The following is a 22,635-nucleotide window of genomic DNA, read 5'->3' on the forward strand; positions in this document are numbered from 1 at the left end:
GATTTAAATATGTAATAGAGTGTCTTACATCCAAGAGTTTTGGGGGACTTCTACACTTATCACCTTAGACTTTGTCACCTAGTCTAACCCATCTGCCAATCAACTACCCCTCCCCTCATCTGCATCAACCCATCACTTGCCAGGTTTTGACCTGTCCCCGTCTCACTTTTCCAGCTTTCATCCCCCTACTCCTAACAGTCTGAAAAAGGATGCAGACCTGAAACATTTCCTTTATATTCCCTCCCCACATGTTGCCAGACCCTCAACATTCCTCCAGCACTTTGTTCATTACTCTGCAATATTTCTAGTTCATGGCTGGAAAAAATCCCCAAACTTCATGCACAGTCATTTTGAGAGCCACTGCCAAAGCCTGATAATGGACAGAATTTTTTAAAAACTCTTAAGGAAACAGCTAACAACCAATTATTATTGTTGTTGGTGCTAACTGATAGAAAAATGACTACTTACTCTCGTCAGTCTGAAAAGGGTCTCGACCCGCAAACGTCGCTAATTCCTTCGCTGATAGATGCTGCCTCACCCGCTGAGTTTTTCCAGTATTTTTGTCTACCTTCGATTTTTCCAACATCTGCAGTTCTTTCTTAAATACTTACTCAATAGGACAACTCTCTGCTCTTCCTTGAAACATTTTATATTCACCTAAAGCAGATTTAATGTCACATCTGAAATGCTGCTGAACAGTTAGCCTCGGATTGTCTGTAAGTGAGCTATATCACTGCGGCAGTTTCTAACACGAGAACTCCAAAGACGTACATGTTTGTAGGTTAATTGGTCTGGTAAATGTAAAAATTGTCCCTAGTGTGTGTAGGATACTGCTAATATGCGGGGATCGCTGGTTGGAGCCCGTTACCGCACTGTATCTCTAAACTAAACTGAACCCAGGCCTTTACAGGAATGCCATTAGGTTTCCTGGACAAGATCAATGACATTCCCATTGGTGCAGTTCTTTACATCAAACTGATATAATCAGCTGAACTTCTTATCTGCTGAATATGCGACCTCTACCCAGAAAGGCAAGGAATGGGAACATCAACACCTGCAAGCTCCACTCTAAATTACATATTATCCTGGCCTGGAAATATATTATTCACAGGGAGAGATATCTTTCTACCTCTAGAAGAAGTGAAGGCGGCCTGGCTCGAGGCGCTCCCGTGAGGGCGGCCTGGCTCGAGGTTGAGACGCTCCCGTGAGGGCGACCTGGCTTGAGGGTAGAACGGCGCTCACGTGAGGGTGACCCGGCTCGGGGCTGGAGCGGTTCTCCGGTGGGGCTGAGACGGCGTTTTGGCGGTGGTGGCCGCGGGCCAGTGGACGACATCGTCAACAGCTACGTCTGCTGGACTGGAGGGCAGCAGCTTCGACCACCCCCGGGCCGCAGAGTTTGAATCGGCCCGTTCGCGGAGCTTGGTGAGCCGTGGCACTGACTTACCATCGCCCGGTGGGGTATCGCCTCAGCGCAGAGGGAGAAGAGGAGGGATGAGACAGCAGCCCTAAGAATTTTGCCTCCAGCACAGTGAGGAGGTGCTTGGTGGACTCAGTGGTGGATGTTAATTTGTGTTTACTGGCTGTTCTGTTGTTTACTGTTGTGTATGGCTGCAGGTAACAACATTTTGTTCAGACCGTAAGGTCTGAATGACAAATAAAGGATCTAATTCTAAAGACAAAGCGGGAGTATAACAATCTTGCTGGGAAAAAAATCTACTTAAAAAAAACATTGAGAGAGAGTTTTGTTTTATTTGCTGTTCAGTGTGTTACTGACTGAGGAGGCAGGACATAGATTGAAGCAGGCATCGGCCAAGCAAGAGGCAGAGTACAAATACAAGGGAAACAAAGCATCGGTGAGAGATTTTTCTCCTTCCTTCAGAAGTTGAAGACAGAGTGGGAGTGTAGCCACCTTGCTGGAAAAAAATAAACTTTAAAAAAAATTGTCAGGAAAAAGTGGAAGAGTGCTAGAGCTAGAGAGAGAGGTAGAGAGCGTTGAAAACTTCAAACTCCGAGGAATCAATAACACCTATAACTTCTCCTGGACCACCCATATTGAAGCAATGATCAAGAAAGCACACCAATGCCTCTACTTCCTTAGAATGCTTAGGAAGTTTGGCATGTGCCCGACAACTCTCACCAACATCGACAGATGCACCATAGAAAGCATTTTATCAGGATGCATCACAGCTTGGTTTGAGAACAGGTCCATCTAAGACCACAAGAAATTGCAGCAATTTGTGGACACTGCCTAGACCATCACACAATCCAACCTCCCTTGCATTGACTCCATTTATATCTCATACTGCCTCGGCAAGGCCAGAAGCATAATCAAGGATGAGTCACATCCTGGCCAATCCCCTCTTCTCTCCTCTCCCATCAGCCTCATCAAAGCTATGGCCAAGAAAACACACCTACAAAGGCTTAGGAAGGTCAACATGTTCCCAACAACCCTCACCAACTACTTCAGATGCGCTGATGAAAGCATTTTATCGGGATGCATCACAGCATAGTTTGGGAACAACTCCATCCAAGACCGCAAGGAAATGCAGTAAGGTGCGGAAGTAGCCCAGACCATCATGCAAACCAACCTCCCTTTCATTGATTCCATCCATACTGCACGCTGCCTCGGCAAGGCAACCAGTATAATTAAGGACCAGTCTCCACCCTGGCTACTCTCTCTTCTCCCCTCTCCCATCAGGCAAGAGTTATAGATGTTTGAAAACGCATACCTCCAGATTCAGGGACAGTTTCTTCCCAGCTGTTATCAGGCAACTGAACGGTCCTCTCATCAACTACCTCATTGGAGATCTTGGAACTATTGTTAATGGGACTAAATTGGAGTTTATCTTGTACTAAATATTGTACCCATTGTCCTTTATCTGTGCAAGGTGGACGGCTTGATTGTAATCATGTATAATCTTTTCTTTGACTGGACAACACGCAAACAAAAATGTTTCCCTGTACCTCGGTACACGTGATAATAATAAATGAAAATGTAGCAGTTTAAATAATAAGTTCATCACCATCTCCTCAAGGTTTGTTACGCAATGATTAATCAAGATCAGCCACGTCAGTGATGAATACATCCTATATGTAATTCGCTAAAAAATCATCAGTTGTGCCATTTATAATTCAAATATATCGTCTAGATATATACATGATGAACAATGTCACCGAGTCATACAGCACAGAACCAGGCCCTTTGGCCCACCTTGCCCATGCCAACTTGGGTGCCCCATCTACACTAGTCCACCTGTCCACGTTCACTCCATGTCCCAACAAATTACTCTCCCAACAAACACTCCATGTCCCAACATGTACCTGTCCAAATGTCTTACAGAGAAATGGCTGCAAGAGGGCCAAGGCTTGGAACTGAATATTCAAGGGTATACCTCCTATCGAAAAGACAGACAGGTGGGCAGAGGGGGTGGGGTAGCTCTGTTGATGAGGAATGTAATTCAGTCCCTTGCAAGGGGTGACATTGAAATGGGAGATGTGGTCAGTATGGATGGAACTAAGGAATTGTAAGGGTAAAAAGACCATAATGGGACATCTACAGGCCCCCAAACAGTAGCCTGGATATAGGGGGCAAGTTGAATCAAGAGTTAAAATTGGCATGTCGTAAAGGTAATGCTATGGTTTTTATGGGAGATTTCAACATGCAGGTAGACTGGGAAAATTAGGTTGGTACTGGACCCCAACAAAGGGAGTTTGTGGAGTGTCTCCATGATGGATTCTTAGAGCAGCTTGTATTGGAGCCTAGGTTACACAAAAAAGCTGGAGAAACTCAGCGGGTGCAGCAGCATCTATGGAGCGAAGGAAATAGGCAACGTTTCGGGCCGAAACCCTTCTTCAGACTGATCGGGGACGGGGGGGTGGGCGGGGACAAGAAAGGGAAAAGGAGGAGGAGCCCGAAGGCTGGGGGATGGGAGGAGACAGCAGGGGGGCTGAGGAGGGGGAGGAGACAGCAAGGACTAACAAAATTGGGAGAATTCGATGTTCATGCCCCCGGGATGCAGACTCCCCAAACGGAATATGAGGTGCTGTTCCTCCAATTTCCGGTGCTGCTCGCTGTGGCCATGGAGGAGACCCAGGACAGAGAGGTCGGAGACGGAGTGGGAGGGGGAGTTGAAGTGCTGAGCCACCGGGAGGTCAGCTTGGTTATTGCGGACCGAGCGGAGGTGTTCGGCGAAACGATCGCCCAACCTCCGCTTGGTCTCACCGATATAGATCTGCTGACATCTAGAGCAGCGGACGCAATAGATGAGGTTGGAAGAGATGCAGGTAAACCTCTGTCGCACCTGGAACGATTACTTGGGTCCTTGAACGGAGTCGAGGGGGGAGGTAAAGGGACAAGTGTTGCATCTCTTGCGGTTGCAAGGGAAAGTGCCCGGGGAGGGGGTGGTACGAGAGGGAAGGGAAGAATTGACAAGGGAGTTATGGAGGGAGCGGTCTTTGCGGAAGGCAGATATGGGGGGAGATGGGAAGATGTGGCGAGTGGTGGGGTCACGTTGGAGGTGGCGAAACTGACGGAGGATTACTTTTTGTATGTGACGGCTGGTGGGGTGAAAGGTGAGGACTAGGGGGACTCGGCCCTTGTTGCGAGTGGGGGGATGGGGAGAGAGAGCAGTGTTGCGGGGTATGGAAGAGACCCTAGTGCGAGCCTCATTTATGGTGGAGGAGGGGAACCCCCGTTCCCTGAATAATGAGGACATTTCAGATGTCCTGGTGTGGAACGCCTCATCCGTGGAGCAGATGCGGCGTAGACGGAGGAATTGGGAGTAGGGGATGGAGTCCTTACAGGAAGCAGGGTGGGAAGAAGTGTAGTCCAGATAGCCATGGGAGTCAGTGGGTTTGTAGTGTATGTCGGTATGTATTGGAGCCTACCAGGGAGAAGGCAATTCTGGATTTAGTGTTGTGTAATGAACCACATTTGATAAGGGAACTTGAGGTTAAGGAGCCATTAGGAGGTAGTGACCATAATACAGTAAGTTTTAATTTACAATTTGAGAGGGAGGAGGGTAAATCAGAGGTGTCCGTTTTACAGTTGAACAAAGGGGACTATGGAGCCATGAGGGAGGAGCTGGCCAAAGTTGACTGGAAAGAAACCCTAGCAGGGATGACAAGGGGAACAACAATGGCAGGTATTTCTGGGAATAATACAGAAGGTGCAGGATCAGTTCATTCCTAAGAGGAAGAAAGATTCCAAGGGGAGTAAGGGGCGACCGTGGCTGACAAGCGAAGTCAGGGACAGTATAAAAAGAAAGAGAAGAAGTACAACATAGCAAAGATGAGCGGGAGGCAAGAGGATTGGGTAACGTTTAAAGAGCAACAGAAGATAACTAAAAAGGCAATACGGGGAGAAAAGATGAGGTCGTCTGGTTCTTGATTCCTCTATCCTGGATAAAAGACTCTGTGCATCTACCATAGGTATTCTCCTATTAATCCTGTTCACCTGTATAAATTCACCTCTCATCCTCCTACACTCTGAGGAATAGAGTCCTAGCCTGCCCGACCTCTCCTTATAGCTCATGCCCTTAAGTCCTGGCAATTTCTTCCTAAGTATTCTCTGCACTCTTTACAGCTTGGGTCTTTAATATCAGTTTCAACTAACTTAATTGCATTTGTTATCAATATTATTTGTTTACATGCAGAATAATGTATCCAGATTTCATAAGAAAACACACTTTTATGCAAGAATTTAAAAAATATTATTTACAAATAATTTTTAAGTTAATAAAATATAATCCTTCCAATTAACAATTACATTATTTCCATTCATCATGCATTATTATCCATTAACTAAAAATATAGCTGTAATAAAACCCCAATATTACAAACCACATTTAATTAAACCATATGATGTCTTGAGTCAAGACACAATGAACTTCAGAAGATGGTCTACAAAGTGGAGATGCAGCCCTGACACCGAGTTACTCCAGCACTTTGTGTCTGTTTAGTCTTCAGTCAATTTGCATTATGCAGCTGTGAATGGCTTCAATTGTGATCTGGTCTGACCTTTGAACTGTTCATGCTTTAAAATAAACATTACATCTAAATATCCATGTTCCTTCCAGTAAAATCCAGTCATAAATCCAGTGTCACGATGACCAAAGGATCAAGGAATGAGGCTGAGACATCAACCAGCCCCTGGTCTGTAGTTTATGCTGGGACCTTGCTAGGGTATAAACGTCTGTGTGTACCAAACAAGATCAAACATTAAACAAGTATGAACATAGAAACTATGATCATCCAGTTGTTTGGAATTTGAAATAAAAACAAAAAATGATGGAAATACTCTACTGATGACATCCAGGAAGAAATGTATTTTGTCAAAAAATTGACTAAAAACACTTTTTTTTGTGCATTAGATGTGCTGACTTTGTAATTAATCATTTATAGGTGCACTCTCTTGGCCTTGAAATTGGACTCTGCTTCACCAGTTTGCCAGATGTAAAAATTCCATCATAAATGATTCATGTTGTAAGGTTGAGTCCTGCAGTCTAATGTCAATAATGTACTCATAATACTAGTGGTGTAAGCTGGTGCATAGTTCCTTGCACAAGGGTGTGAGTATGTGCAAGGTGGCAGAAAGGTAGTGGGTGGGGAGAGAGGGAGTGTTGTGGATTACATGGACAAGAGTGGCTGGGTGCTAATAACGATTCAAAGTTCTCTCTACAACTTGTGTAAGAAGGAACTGCAGATGCTGGCTTAAATGGAAGATAGACACAAAAAGCTGGAGGAACTCAGCGGGACAGGCAGTATCTCTGGACCCGAAACGTCACCTATTCCTTCTCTCCAGAAATGCTGTCTGTCCCGCTGAGTTACTCCAGCTTTTTGTGTCTATCTTCTCTCGACAACTTGCTCAGTTGCATGGTGTCGACCACAGGTCGATTCCACATAGGCTTTCATCAACTGCAAACACCACATGAAAAGTGAGATTTTGTTTTTAATTGACCTCTCAGCTCCACAGATCTATGACAGGTCATCATCGATGACTCTTTCCTGGTCAGTAGAGCATGACTTTCGAGTCTTTCCTTGTTCGAAATTTGCTAATGAGACTTGACGCCTAATATCAGGCAAGTCCTGGACTACAAACATTGCTGTACATTTCTGTTATACTAACTATGCTAATCCTCCAAATGGGCCTTGGAATTGTACTCTTTAATAGTAAGATTAAAAGAGAACTTACCAGTTTGAAGTTTGATCGTTATTTTATGAAGAGTAACGTTGAGGGAATACGTGAAGAACCCCGCCAGGACGCATGCGTGTCATTCTTCAAAGCAGCGGTGTGAAATCACAGATAACTGTAATGACTAAACATAGTAAGATTAGAGAAGAGATACCAGTTGAGTATATGATCAAGGGTGGGAGCGGAGGGCACGTATTCCCTCAATGTTACTCCTCATAAAATAACGATCAAACTTCAAACTGGTAAGTTCTCGTTTAATCTTACTATTTTACTTCGGAGTCACGTGAGTGACTACGTGAAGATTTTAAAGCTCTGTGATTTCATGCCATGGAAACGAGTCCATGCATCACATCTGCCTTGATTATGGGGAGAATAGTGTTAACATCATTAGACATCAATACGATATTGAAAAAACAACGATAAATTTATTAACACCAAATTATAGCCCCTATTTATGGGGTAAAATTATATTACAGAACTTAAAATTGTTTCTGCAAATGTTCCAGGTTCAATTACTGGTTAGTTATAAAATCATTGGAAAGTTTTCTCCGTTGATCATCCTGCTGTCTTGAGGATTTGGTCCATAGGAACATCCAACTTCATAGCTGCCGATGTAGCTGCAGCCCTGGTGGAGTGAGATTTAAAAATGTTAGTGTCTACTCCAGCCTTTATTAGGACCTGTTTTAGCCATCTTGAGATGGTCTGGACTGTCACTTTCTTGTGTGGCTGTTTGTAGCTGATTAAAAGTGCCATTTCTTTGCCTCTGATGATCTTAGTATACTCTATATATAATAGTAAGTGTGTTACAATACAGAGACTATCATCTGTCGGGTAGGCCTGAATTCTATTTTTAGGCCTGCTGACCCCTGTCTGTTCTGTTTGACTAATTCATTGATGTGAAAAGTTAAATTTCCAGATGAAATAGTCATGTTGTCCAGCCTTAGTTTCTGTAGCGACTGGACCCTTAGTGCCGTGACCAAGGCCATCAGCATGACTGTTTTCATAGTCAGTTTCTGTAGGGACAGAGCTGTAGCTGGAGACCAGTTTCTTAACATGGTCAGTACAATGCTCACATCCCATATTTGGGAGTACCTGATTCTTGGGGGATTAACATTAAAAATGCCCCTCATGAGTTTGGTTACCAGGGGGTGTGTCCCAACAGAATGCCGCTCTGTTCCTTGCCACAGGTATGTTGACAGAGCACTTCTGGCGCAGTTGATGGCACTATAACGGAGCCCCTCATCATAATGGAGGCTTGCCAGGAATTCCAGAACAGACGGGATGTTCATAGATCTGTGGGTGATGTTATTGTTGTGACAGTACATTTCCCATTTCTTGATGTACACCAAGTACTGTTTTTTGGTGGACTGTCTGTGGGCTGCTGAAATAATATCCACTGTTCGGTCCGTCAGTCCCAGGTGTAGTAGAGGTGCTTTCAAACTCTACAAATTAATAGGTTTGTATAATTGTGACATGGGCGACTTTCCCTTGTTACGGGATGAAACAGTAAATTAGGTCTATGATAGATGGTGATGCATGGTTCTAATACCATGTCGAGTATCACCGGGAACCATGGTTGAGTAGGCCAATCGGGTACTATCAAAATACCAGACGCAGAGTCTTGCTGTATTTTCCTTAATACCCGACTGATGAGGCAGAAAGGAGGGAATGCATAAATAAACAATTTCCCACAATGCAGCGAAAATGCATCTGTTGCTGCTGCCCCAGGGTCTGGTTCCCATGAAACATAATTCGATAACTGGTGATTGAGCCTGGATGCGAATAGATCGATATCTGGTGTTCCATACCATGCTGTAATTTCAGTAAATACATTTTTATCCTACATACATTCAGTGTTTTCATTGAATTTGCGTGACCTATTGTCTGCCACTAAATTTAGTTTACCGAGTAAGTAAGTAGCTGATATCCAAATATCTCTCTGGATACACCATTGCCAAATTGTGTTGGCCAGATTGTCACATGATGTCGATTTGTTTCCACCCATATGGTTGATATATGCTACCACGGTGGTGTTGTCAATTTGTAGTCTAACATGCTGGTGATATAACCCAGAACAATATGACTTAAGGCCATGGAATGCACTTAACATTTCCAGGTAGTTTATGCCCAGTGTTTGTAATAATGATGCCTCCTGTGCATTCCATCTCCCTCCACAGCTGGAGATGGAATTGGTAGCACCCCAACCAAGTGCACTGGCATCAGTTTGTAGTACCATAGACGGGTTGCTGATAATGATTGGATTGGAACAATGCCTAATGTTATCTTTCCACCATTTTAGTTCCATTATGGCCTCTGTTGGTAGCTTCATTGGTCTGTCAAAATGACCACCATTAATTTTGAGTGCTCGTATTTTAGCCCTCTGTAAATTTCGATAATGTAAAGGTCCGAATTGTGTGGCTGGAAACGCAGCCACTATTTTGCCAATTATTCTTGCTACCAGTCTGATGGATGGTTTAGTGATGTCAATGATTTTGCTGCAAGCCTCTATTAAGGCTGTAACCTTTTCTTTCGGCAAAGTCACTGACATGTGAACTGAGTTAATGGTGAACCCCAGATAATCCATTGTGGTTGAAGGCGTGAATTTAGATTTAACTGGATGGATGATAAACCCCAGTTTTTCAAATAATTGTTTTGTGGCTGTTACCGTTTGTTTAGCCAATTCCAAAGTTTTGCCCACAATAAGTATGTCATCTAGATATGCCATTACCATGTGTTTTTGTTTCCGCAGAAACGCTAGGGCTGGTTTCAAAATTTTAGTGAACAGCCTGGGGGCTGATGTTAGCCCATTAGGTAGTGCCCTGTACTGCCATTGCTGACCCATCCAGTTGAATTTTAAATAACATCTGTGGTCACCTCTTATGGGTACTATATAGTAAGCATCTTTTAAATCGATGCTTGCCATGTAGTAACCTTTGGAAATCAATTGCTTAGCAGTAACAAAGGTTTCCATCTTGAAATGAATATATTGTACGAAAGTATTCAAATTAGTCAAATCTATGATGATGCGGCAACCACCATCTTTCTTGTTTTTGATAAAGATATTGGACACGAATTCCTGTGATTCGTGTTGGGTTTTCTCAATTACTCCTTTTATATAAAGCCACTGTAGTTCAGCATGTGCTTTTGATTTTTCTTTGCCTGTAAGCACGAACTTTCGGTTCGGTACATGCTGAACTGGAGGGTTATGTTTTTGTATAAATTCTATGGTATAACTAGGTATGTTACAAAACCTACCTGAATCGCCATTGGGAATCTGCCCTCAGCCATGTCGGCGATTTTGGCGCTGTTTGGAGGGGGAGGGTTTAAAACGCGATTTTTACTAGGCTGTACTAATCGCACATGTTCAGCCTAGTAAATCCCACGAAAAATCGCATGGTTACCGGTGCAAAAGGTATTATTAGTTTTATAGGCCTCCTCCGTTATGATAGTTTTAAAATTACCTCTGTTTCGCAACCCTCTCGCAGCCCCAGGGTTTTATAAAGCAAATAATTAAGGGTATGTACCTTATTTTTCCATTAAAGGGGCATATATATAACCCTGAATATCCAGTTATCTAAAAACGAATAGTTCATTTTGGGCTTTTATATCCCGCAGCTTCTCGGCATTTGAGGGCACTAATCCAGCGCTATGTCAACGTTCTAAACCAGCGCGTTCCACATGAACCCACTAGAAAGCCGATTTAAATGGGCATTTATTTACAGCAATTGAACACTAAATTCCTTCCATTTGGCCTATAAATTAATGTAAATTAGATATAAAAATCATGTTATATTGTGAATTATTTGTGAATAATCTTTAGACACTTAGGCTATTTAAAAATGTTAATCTTTCCTTAAGAAATGGGCGTTTGACTATCCAAGATCACAGCTTTTTTGTAATGTCCATTGAAAATCAATAGGGAACAAGATGCTAATTTCCGAGTATGAAAATGGTCATAACTTTTTTAATACTTGAGATATGAAAGTGAATTTGGTGTCAAATTAAACTTATTGTTATGCTTTATCTGATGGGATAAATTGCAGACTTGTTTTTTTAAATCTCAAAATTTTGTAACATTGCTAGTATAACCCTGGATACTACTTAAAATATAAGTGTCGGTAGTTAACTTATTCCATGCATCCAGATAGAATTGTAATCTCCCACCAACCTCCATGCTCCCTTCAATTCGTAAGGAACCAGACCCACCTACCTCCATGGTTACTAGTGGTAGGTTTGTAACTTTTTCGGCATCCTCCGTGGACGTTGAGGCGCCGGTGTCTGGGTCTGTAGTTGGGTCGGTGTTGAGGGTTTGCGCATTTTCCAGGAAGGCCGGTCTGGGCCATGGCCTAAAAAAGACCGATGTTGAGTGTTCCTGGCCTTCGAGCTTCCCTGGTGGTAAGTGGCTTGCTGTGGTGTCCAATAATGCCTGTCCTTGTAGCTGGTTGAATGACAAGTAGTTGATACTTGCAGCTATTTTAGGCTCCAGGTTTTGGCCAGTTTGGTCGGGTTGAATGAACTGGGACACCATATCCAATAGGTTTTCTTGCACCCCATGCACACTAGGTGTATGTTCTGCACCCCTCTTCAGGGTCAGCCCAGAATTGACCCCCCCGTACTCCCCTCTGATGAGGGAGAAACACTGTGCAGCCCTACAAGAGGTACTGCTGTAGGACTTACTAGCTGCCCACTGTGACTAGGCTCCATCTCCCGGAGCCTGCCACTTTGGAGTATTTGCTCCAACAGCCGCTCCAACTGGCTCCAATGCTCTCGGGCACTGGCCACTCGCGGCTGCTCCTGTTCCTCACGCCGCTCCAACCGGCCCCAATGCTCACGGGCACTGGCCGCTCGCGGCTATTCAAAGTCGGACTCATCGGAGTCAACGACTCTGTCAGTTTTTTGCTTCGCTTTACCGCCCGACTACGGTGTTGATTTGGCCGGTGCGGAAGCGAAGTCGGGCACAGCTGTTCCCATTACGGGAGATTGGTGTGCCGTAGGCCACTGCTGGCTGCCCGCAACTCCACGGTTCTCCCCCGCCAGCTTTTTTGCAGCCTTCTTGTTTTTCGTGGATCTGTCCATGACTACACCTGTGAAGTAAGTGGGAAGAACACAGAGTCTCCTTACCTGCTGTTCCCGGTTTTTAAATTCTGCCGCTAAGGGGAACGTCGCTCCCCCTGCTGTGACTCGTTGCAATGCGTGTAGCGATATGACATGCATGCATCCTGGTGGGGTTCTTCACGTAGTCACTCACGTGACTCCGAAGTAAAATTATACTCTTTAATTTCACTCTCTGCTTCAGTTAAAAAATAACATGACAGAATATCAGAAATAGGAGCGCAGTCTAGCTTCTTGGACCAAGTTCACTATATAATAATATTAATTTGTCTGAGTATTGGCATCAGCTCTATTTCCCTGAGTGATCTTTGTAATTTTTTATTTTTTTACGGTCTAAAAATCTATCTCAGGCTTCAGTATACTTCATGACTTTGTATTCATAGCTCTCTGCAGTACAGAATTCCCAAGATTCGCAATTCTCTGAGAGAAGAAAATATTTTACTGAAAGAGAGAAAGAGAGAGAAAATCCGCAGGGTAGCAAGTGCAATACAGTGAGGGGTTTCAACTATTCCAATATTATTGTAAATAGGAAATGGGAGCGTTTTCTAAAATATGGGCATAGACTTAAGATTTTGAGCAAAAGAATCCAGGGGGATGTGCAAGGAAAGATTTTTTGATATGATGGCCATATATCAGAAAATCATCCCAATCTTTGTCCCTCACTAACATTGTTCCACTGAATACTGGAACATATGAAACACCAATGATCACCTCTCCACAGCTCTTGAACATTTTTGTATTATGGCTACAGTACATTTAAATATCACCTTTTGAATATACTTTATGATTTGAAATTATCCTACAAATATAACCTCTCTATCTCCCACTCCATTCTTACCTATTTGCCAGCCTTTAGAATATATACCCCTGCAACATAATAGCTCCCTTTTTGCTTCTTCATTCTCACAAAATGGATTTTGTACTTGACATTTCAAGGACACCGCTCCCTCTCCAGCAATATATCTTCCTTAATTAGTATTGCCACCCACACTGTTTCCTCTCTTATCATTTCTGAACACCTTGAATCCTGGAATATTATGTGGCCAGTCCTGTCATTTTTTCAACCATGTTCAGTAATAGTAGCAACATAATTCCACAGGTTTATTTGCCATTGCAGCTCAACAAAATGATTCACTACACTTAAATATAAAACACCACATGCTGGAAACATACAATATTGCTGTCGTCAGGCTGCACCCGCAGACAGAGAAATGGAGTTAACTGTTTTGATCCAAGACCCTTTGTCAGAAGTGGGAAAGGGGGAAACATGATGGTTTTCTATAGCAGAAAAGGTGAGGGAGGGATGGGTAAAACAAAGAGAATGGTATGTCTGAGTGAATTTAGCAGTTAGAATCAGATGACGCTGTTAATAGCAGGAAATTGGTTATAAAGGTAATAGCAGACCTGTGAGACATGCCTAGACAACAATGCTATATTAATAGAGAGAGAAAAAATTGGAATCAAAATTCAAAGATGGGTGACTGGCAGAAAATGGCAAGTTCTGATACAGATAGGCACAAATAATGAGTAACCAAAAGTTGTAGAATTTGATATTTAGTCGGGAAGGCTAGAAAATGTCCAGATGGTTGATGAGGTGCTGTTTCTGGAGTTTGTTGGGTGGGTTATAACCGTGCAGAATGCCAGAGAGTGGTGTCACATGTGATAATAAAGTATCAATCAATCAATCAAACGTGAAGATATCAGTTCAGATGATATCCTTTGCAGAGAATCTCATCATCAATGCAAATACAATGGCGATGGAGGAACTGACAGAATGGAGTGTAGCCTTGCGGTAGGCAGGCCATGAGGAACTTCACTCAAGATAGTCTCTGGCTTTGTAGTGTTTGTTGGCGACTATCCTATTCCCTGATGGAGAGATCCAAAAAGAAAAGGGAAGAGTCAGAGATGGACCACTGAAAATTGAGAGCAGGGTGGAAATTGGTTATAAAGGTGAGAGCAGAAAGGTGAGTTCTGTGTGAGTGCTGAAAGCAGCATCATTGCAGATGTTGATGTGCTGGAAAAAAATGAGGGGGTGGGCCCTAACTAGTTCTGTTCTAACAAAGACTGAACCACATATCCCAAAATAAAACAGGTGTAGTGAGAGGCCAGGTGAGTGTCCTTGGCCACATTTTGATCTCTAAACTACACAATTGGTGTATTTCAAATCATGCATTTGAGTTTCTTGGTCTGCTCCAATCAATTACTGTAAAACTTCTTTACATATTGCTTTCAGATACTCCCATTCCTTTTTTGCATTATTTTCTATTGCTATTGCTGGTGCCCATCACCACTGCCATTCTTCGAAAGCCCAACATTATAGTGCCAATCTGCTCAATATTTTCCGCAAAAAACTATCTCAAAACTTACTCGTGTAGTGAATCAATGGTGTGAATTTAAACTGCACTGGCTCCAAATGAGTGTGTATTCTTCCTTGAATTTGAGAAATTTTGGTGAGAGAGTAGGGGACAGTTATGAGCATTTTTCCAGCTTTTATACTCCATTCCACGTATAAAATAACCAACATTTTATTAGCCCTCCTTAAAACTTGCTCTGCATGCATACTGATTATCAGTGAGACTGCGGATGGTGTCTTCCAGCCAGCCTGCAAAGTTCAGTTCCTTGTTGAAGTGCACACAGAATCTAATTGTTTAACTTACATTTACAGTTTAATCACATTTGCTGTTAAAGTTGTTTGGAAAATGATTGATAAATTCCTGGAACTGTTTCAATATGCTTTCCAGATTTTCTGACAGTTTGATATATTCCAACACTTAGCTGACTTTTCTCAAAGTTTGCCAACTGCAGTCTCCCCAGTCTTCCTTGTAAAAATGGGAAATAAAATTTCAGGTGCTGCTTCCAAAATCATCAAAACCGAACAGAAAAAGTGTAAAGCTTAAGAACTGTTTGGAAGGGCAAACACTCATTTCAGTTTGTTTGCACAATTTGTATGGGAACACCTTCAGGAATGACATAGTTACTTCACTTATTTTCAAAAAGAGACAGCTGCCAACATGACAAGATTCAAGCCCTTTGATACCTATTAAACTTACAATAACTCTATATACCCACTTAACTGCAACACTTAAAGTGGTATTTATAGCTCAAAAAACAAACACAATTATAGTGGCAGAATCGTGAAAATGTACCGTTTTAAATCTCTGGATTGGTTTAACTCAGCTAGAACTTGGCCTAATCTGATATTGCATTGGTTTCCTTCTTATTTTCACCTTTTTACATGGTTGTTGGAAGCAAAAAGAAATAATCCAAATCTTACAAACCCTCAAACCCTTACAAACCTTCAAAGAACCCCCAAAATTAACATTTTAATGCAGTTTGCACGAGTTAAACAGTAAGAAAGGTTTCTAGTTATCTTCTCACTTGAAGACACTTAACAACCTGAAAACATTTTTACAGGTCCCACTACCACCTGTATTCTACAGGTTCCACTACCACCTGTATTCAGAATTGAATCAAGTGCAATGTAAAACTTTTCATGTGATGTTCCTTGAATGCCTTTTCAATGTTTGGCATTAAGATAAAAGGAAATAGCTAACTCAAGTTACTCCAGAATCATTATCATTCTAGTTGTAAAGTTGATTGGAAACAGAAAGGCAAATAAGATTCCAGTGATAGCATCTCATGACCCTGCGTTAATTGTTTTATACTATCTAAGAACTGAATAGGTACTTTTGCAGTCCATTGTCTGCACAGAAATCCCCAGCAATGAGCAATTCAAATATTTAGCATTGGTAGGACATCAAATGAGTTGAAGTAGATTGTCAGTGCGGATACAAATTTTAACAGAGCTCCGTTTTATAAATTATTAACAAGCAGGCAAATAACAGTGTTGTCAAATTTGTCTATTTACCCCTTTTTCAATAGTTCCTGTCTGGCAGAGGGTACCTTCAGCTGCAGGGATACTGTTGGTTACACATCGATTGCTCTTACTGAGGCACCACAGCTCTCTGCACACTTCCTGGGAAAGAATGCAGAAGCAAGTTGATTAGAATAACATTTTAACCTGTATGTGCTATCAACCACCACATATATGTTCAGGTCTTGTGCAGCAAATGGTTCCACCAGTGTAAACGTGACAGATTTTCTACATTCAACAATCAGAAAGGTACAATAAGAATGTGAGCAGACCAAACACCGACACAACACAAACAGATTCGGCAGAAGAATGACTGCAATTTCAATTTAGACAGGTACATGGATAGGGAAGGTTTAGAGGCATATCGACCAAATACGGGCAAATGGAAGTAGCTTGGATGGGGCATCATGTTTGAGTTGGTCTGAAGGGCCTGTTTCAATGCTGTATGACTTTATGACAATGCTGTTTCTAGTTTACCTAAGGAGGAAGCTCGAGATCTGCACGAATTACAATGCCATGATTCTCTGCTCCTTTTCATGACTGCAGCTATAATTGACCTAAATTCCACTGTGAGAATATCCCTTTAAACCATTAAGTATCTGTATTCAAGATTTTTAAAAAAAGCCTTGGAATGAATCCTTGAATGGTTATAACAGCACATCACAGTAATTTTCCTATGCTGGAACTTTGAGTGAGCAGATATAACAGCATGTTATTCTCAACTGAGAATTCAAACTTTGCAGCAATTAAGATGTCTGTCATCTTGCACATCACTTAATGGGGGAGTGGAATGTTGTTGACACCATCTCAGGGAAGACCATGGAAGGTATCGCTGATTTGCAGCCAATAAGTATTCCTCAACTGAGAGCAAGAAACAACTTATTTGGTCCCAGTCAAGTGGCTGATTTGTGGAAACGTGTACGAATTGGTTGACCTGATTCTTACATCAGAAAGGTGAATTGGTTTCAAATGAATTCCATTGACTGTAAGGTACTTTGGGATGGCCTTGGGTTATGAAAGCCATCAGGTAAACGCAATTATTTTTCGTTCAGCTGATTCTGGATGTCTGAGATTTTCACTGAACTCTCTCTGCACTTAATTTGTGTGGCTCAATGAGTCTGATGATACTACACTGCTAAGGCTATCCTGCAAGCTCAGTTTCATGAGTTGTGCACTGAGACACACAAGACCACCTAGAACCTGACTTGACCTGTGGCTCAATCAAATGGTCTGATTTTAGGACTTGCAAAATACATTTAAATGCTGGGAATCAATTAAAAACACCAAGATAAAGTAAAAGAGAAAAAACAAACAAACCTGTACTTATCTTTTCAATCAAGCTTCCAATCCCATTCACATGAATTGGGAATGTTCTGCATGCGCTAATGAAGTGCATAGAGCTTGGGATATTCAAGCTCTGCTCCTGGACTTGGTGCTGAGTGAGTCCAGCAGCAGAGTAATCAGTCAGGTGCAGAAGAATAATAAATGAAACCAACACACAACACATTTTTACCGTGGTTAAAATGGTACCTAATAAACTTTAACCAAGCCAAAAGCTGCTTATAGCTGCATAGAAAATACCCATCGACATAGTGTATTAAATGTCTTATATGTACAGCTTAAAGCCCTGTCCCACGGTACGAGTTCATTCCAAGAGCTCTCCCGAACTTTAAAAAAATCAAACTCGTGGTAAGCACAGAGAATGAACGTAGCGGGTACGTCAGAGCTCGGGGACGCCTCTTAGCAGCTCGTAACGCTAACGGCAAGTACTCGGGAAGATTCGCTAACGTCGGGTAAGCACAGGAAGACTCGTGGAGATTTTTCAACATGTTGAAAAATGTCCAAGAGAGCCCCGAGTATCGACGAGTGGCCATTACCGTAAATCTCCAAGTTCGAATCAGGGCAAACTCGGGAGTGCTCTTGGAATGAACTCGTACCGTGGGACAGGGCTATTAGCATGAGAAGTCGGAAAGGGTTGTACTTTTACTGCTCATGTTGTTTCTACCTTGATATGAAAAAAGCTTTTTAAAGGCATGTCTATTTGCATAAACAAATGTTATTCAGAGTTAAACACAATTTGATTATTGCACTATGAAGAATATCATGTGAATTGACTGTAGCAACTGAAACTTTGCATTAATATTTATGTTGTCTTGGCAGTCATCACTAGACCTTCAATTATTTACAGTGGTCTAAGCCTGTAAAATTTCATTGACTTGAATATGTGGATTAAAGAAGTCTAGTCTGTCTGACAGTATAAATAAAATTAACTACTGCAAAAATAAACAGATGCAATATGACAACTTATTTTGATCTTACTCTTTATTCTGTTTCCCCTTTATTGGTGTTGCTGAGAAGTGGAGCATTCCCTGACCAAAAGGGGACACAATCTCCTTATAAGTGCCCATCAGGTTATCTATGACAGCTGCCTTGAGAACATCATCTTTTAATTTGGTCTCACTTTTTCTTGATGAGAGTTAAGCTGAAATTGTTGTATTTTCCAAAGCTGAGATGTCTCCGTAGTTAAACACAAGAAATCAACATCTCAACCAAGTTCAGTGAAACACCATGCTGGCATTGGAAAGGGTCCAGCGGAGGTTTACGAGAATGATCTCAGGAATGAGTTAACAAATGATGAGCATTTGAAGGCATTAGGCCTGCACTCGCTGGAGTAGTCCTACCGAATAGTGAAAAGGCCTGGACAGAGTGAATGTGGAGAGGATGTTTCTACTAGTGGGAGAGTCTAGGACCACAGACCACAGCCTTAGAATAAAGGGATGTATCTTTAGAAATATGATGAGAAGGAATTTCTTTAGTCAGAGGGTGGTGGATCTGTAGAATTCATTGCCACAAACAGGCCAAATCAATGTTATCATGAGTGACTTTAATCTACGTATAGATTGAACCAACCAAATTGGCAACAGCTCTAAGGAGGAGGGTTTCCTGAAGTGTATCGGGATGGTTTTTTAAGCCAATATGTAGAGGAACTGACTAGAGGGCAGGCCATCCTAGAGTGGGTATTGTGTAATGAGGAAGGATTGGTTAGCGATCTTGTTGTGCAAAGCCCCTTGGGCAACTGTGATATGGTGGAATTCTGCATTAGGATGGAGAGTGATACGGTTAATTCAGAAATTAGGGTCCTGAATTAGGGTCAAGGGTGAAAATGAGTGGCCGTAAGTGGCAGTGCATGTCGGCACAAATGACGTTGGGAAGAAGAGGAAAGAGATTCTGCAGCGTGGCGTAAGGGTGAATTGTACAAAAGGGACGGGATGCACATCAACAGGCGGGGGACCAGCATTCTGGCAGGCAGGTTTGCCACTGCTACACGGGTGGGCTTAAACTAAATAGTGGGGGGGGGGGGGAGGAGACAATTTGAATATTCAGGATTATACGTCCTATAGAAAGAACAGGCAGGTGGGTAGCTTTGTTGGTGAGGGATGAAATTCAGTCCCTTGTGAGGGGCGACATAGGGACTGACGATGTAGAGTCGCTGTGGATAGGATTGAGGAATTTTAAAGGTAAGAAGATACTAATGGGAGTTATTTACATGCCCCCAAACAGTAGCCTGGATATAAGGTGCACGTTGCAGCAGGAGTTAAAGTTGGCATGTAACAAAGGTAATGCCACTGTGGTTATGGGAGATTTCAACATCCCCGTCCCCTCCCGAGTGTCCCTTCCTTGTCGGGGGGCGGCCAGAAATGTCCGGGGCGACCCTGGACTGACAGGACACTGGCCCGGACGGAGCAATGGCGGCCCCAGGCTTACAGCCAGCGTGGAGATCTGTTCACTCCCAAGGAATCTGTTCCCCGACGGGCGGGGGACTGTCAGCTGCACCTCTTGCCTTATCCAGTGGCTGTCGGGTAACCCCCTCGGTGCCGGCGAAAGCCGAACACCAGTCATCAACGGAGATACGCACAAAATGCTTGAGTAACTCAGTGGGTCAGGCAACATCTTTGGAGGAGGATCTCGACCCAAAACGTCACCTATTCCTTTTCTCCAAAGAAGCTGCCTGTCCCGCTGAGTTACTCCAGCACGTTGTGTCTACCTTCAGTGTAAACCAGCATCTTCAGTTCCTTCCAACAGAGCGATGCCTGTCCGCAGGTAAAGGCGAGGCGGCGGGGAGAGAAATGGGGAGAGGGATGGGAAGAGGGATGAGGAAAAGGATGGGGAGAGGGATGAGGAAAAGGATGGGGAGAGGGATGGGAAGAGAGATGGGGAGAGGGTTGGGAAGCGAGATGGGGAGAGAGGAACCCCATCCTTGCAAGAACTCCCTGGCACTAGGACAATCCCTCACCCCCCCCCCCCCCCCCCCCCGCACTGGAGGGAAGGACTGGGGACAATGTCCGCCTCCGCAACCAACGTTCAAACGCTGGCAGATGTTAAACTAAACACATCCGTGAGCAAAACACAGACACACACGTCTTTCACCCCCTTTCTCTTTCCCCCACCTCTCACCGTCTATCCGCCGGTCCAGTCTCTCCCCGTCACCCACTCGCATCTGCCCCCCCTTTCTCTCTCTCTCCTGCTGTTACACCCCGCTCTCCCACTACCTGGCACCCCCTTTCGCTTTTTTTCCCTCAAATGAACTTTGACAAATCCATCGATTCCTTGCGTTTTTCGGAATATCAAACTTGCTTATTGGGGGTAGGGCATTGACATGGATAGAGAACTGGTTGGCAGACAGGAAGGAAAGAGTAGGAATTAACAGGTCTTTTTCAGAATGGCAGGCAGTGGCTAGTGGGTGTTGCAATGCTCGGAGCTGGGACCCTTTATTTACAATATATATTAATGATTTAGGTGAGGGAATTAAATGTAACATCTCCAAGTTTACAGATGGCACAAAGCTGGGTGTGAGCTGCGAGGAGGATGCTATGAGGCTACAGGGTGACTTGGATAGGTTGAGTGAGTGTGCAAATATATGGCAGATGCAGTATAACATGGATAAATGTGAGGCTATCCACTTTGGTGGCAAAACAGGGAGGCAGATTATTATCTGAATGGTGTCAGATTAGGAAAGGGAGAGGTGCAACGAGACCTGGGTGTGCTTGTACATCAGTAACTGAAAGTAAACATGCAGGTACAGCAAGCAGTGAAGAAAGCTAATGACATGTTGGCCTTCATAGAGAGATGATTGAGTTTAGGAGCAAGGAGGTCCTATTGATTTGTACAGGGCCCTGGTTAGACCACACCTGGAGTATTGTGCGCAGTTTTGGTCTCCTAATTTGAGGAAGGTGATTATTACTATTGAGGGAGTACAGCGTAGGTTGATCAGGTTAATTCCAGGGATGGCGGGACGGACATATGATGGGGATGACGGTGCTTGTATTCACTGGGATTTAGAAGGATGAGACGGGAACTTATAGAAACATATAAAATTCTTAAAGGATTGAACAGGCTAGATGCAGGAAAAATGTTTCCGATGTTGGGGGAGTCCAGAACCAGGGGTCATAGTTTAAGAATATGGGATTAGCCATTTAGGACTGAGATGAGGAAAAACATTTTCATCCAGAGAGTTGTGAATGTGCAATTCTCTGGCATAGAAGGCACTGGAGGCCAATTCACTGGATGTTTCCAAGAGAGTTAGATTTATCTCTTCGGGCTAAAGGAATCAAGGGATATGGGGAATCATCAGAAACAGGGTACTGATTTTAGATGATCACCCATGATCATATTGAAAGGCGGTGCTTGCTTGAAGGGCCGAATGGCCTACTCCTGCACCTATTTTTCCTATGTTTCTATGTTCTAATGGACATATTTAAGGTGGAGATTAACAGATTCTTGACCAGTAAGGGTGTTAAGGATTATGGGGAGAAGCCAGAAGAATGGAGTTGAGAGGCATAGATAGATCAGCCATGATTGAATGGTGGAGTAGACTTGATGAAGAATGGTAGAATGATTTAATGCTCCTGGAACTTATGACCTATCTTAGAACACTGTGCAGCAAAATTGTTTCCAACTTGACAGTTAACAAATGCATATTCTTTAATATTCCCTAATTGCAAGAGATTTGCTCAATGAATGAGTGTCATGCACTGGACATTCTACATGCTGCAGTGCAGGTTGCTGGAATGCTAACATCTTGCCATGCCTTTTTGCAGTGAGATTTCCATTAATTGTCAAGTATCAACCAAGTTTTAAATATTTTTGAAATAGGGAAAGAATAGCCCAAGGATGAATGATCCTGCATGCTTTTATTTGCAGCCATCCATGAACAGAAGGTATGCAATTCTAACAGATGTCTGCAATGTACTGCCTCTCATTTTAACGTGAATCAATATTAATAGGAGGAAGAAAAGGCAGGACTCTAAAAATAAATAATACTACATTGACAGATGAACGTAACATAAAGAGCTCAGTTCAGCTACGGAATATTTGTCATATCTATAATCTGGGATTGAAGTTATTTTCTAATATCTACAGTATGTTAAAAGTGCAATGCAGAAAGTATTGCTTTCAT

At 42.9% G+C, this 22,635-nt stretch overlaps 1 protein-coding gene across 4 annotated transcripts in view; it reads right to left on the bottom strand.

Annotated features, from left to right (window-relative positions):
* Nucleotides 1–22,635, bottom strand: part of adamts6 (ADAM metallopeptidase with thrombospondin type 1 motif, 6) — a 281,109-nt gene that overhangs the window by 88,100 nt on the left and 170,374 nt on the right. For all 4 annotated transcript variants that reach the window (XM_055635078.1, XM_055635071.1, XM_055635051.1 and 1 more), the window contains one exon: nucleotides 16,173–16,280. In XM_055635078.1, coding sequence (XP_055491053.1) covers nucleotides 16,173–16,280 — 108 coding nt within the window. The remainder of the gene's footprint in view (nucleotides 1–16,172; nucleotides 16,281–22,635) is intronic.

Source organism: Leucoraja erinacea, chromosome 1 (genome assembly GCF_028641065.1).
Source record: "Leucoraja erinacea ecotype New England chromosome 1, Leri_hhj_1, whole genome shotgun sequence".
Classification (NCBI taxonomy): Eukaryota; Metazoa; Chordata; class Chondrichthyes; order Rajiformes; family Rajidae; genus Leucoraja; species Leucoraja erinaceus.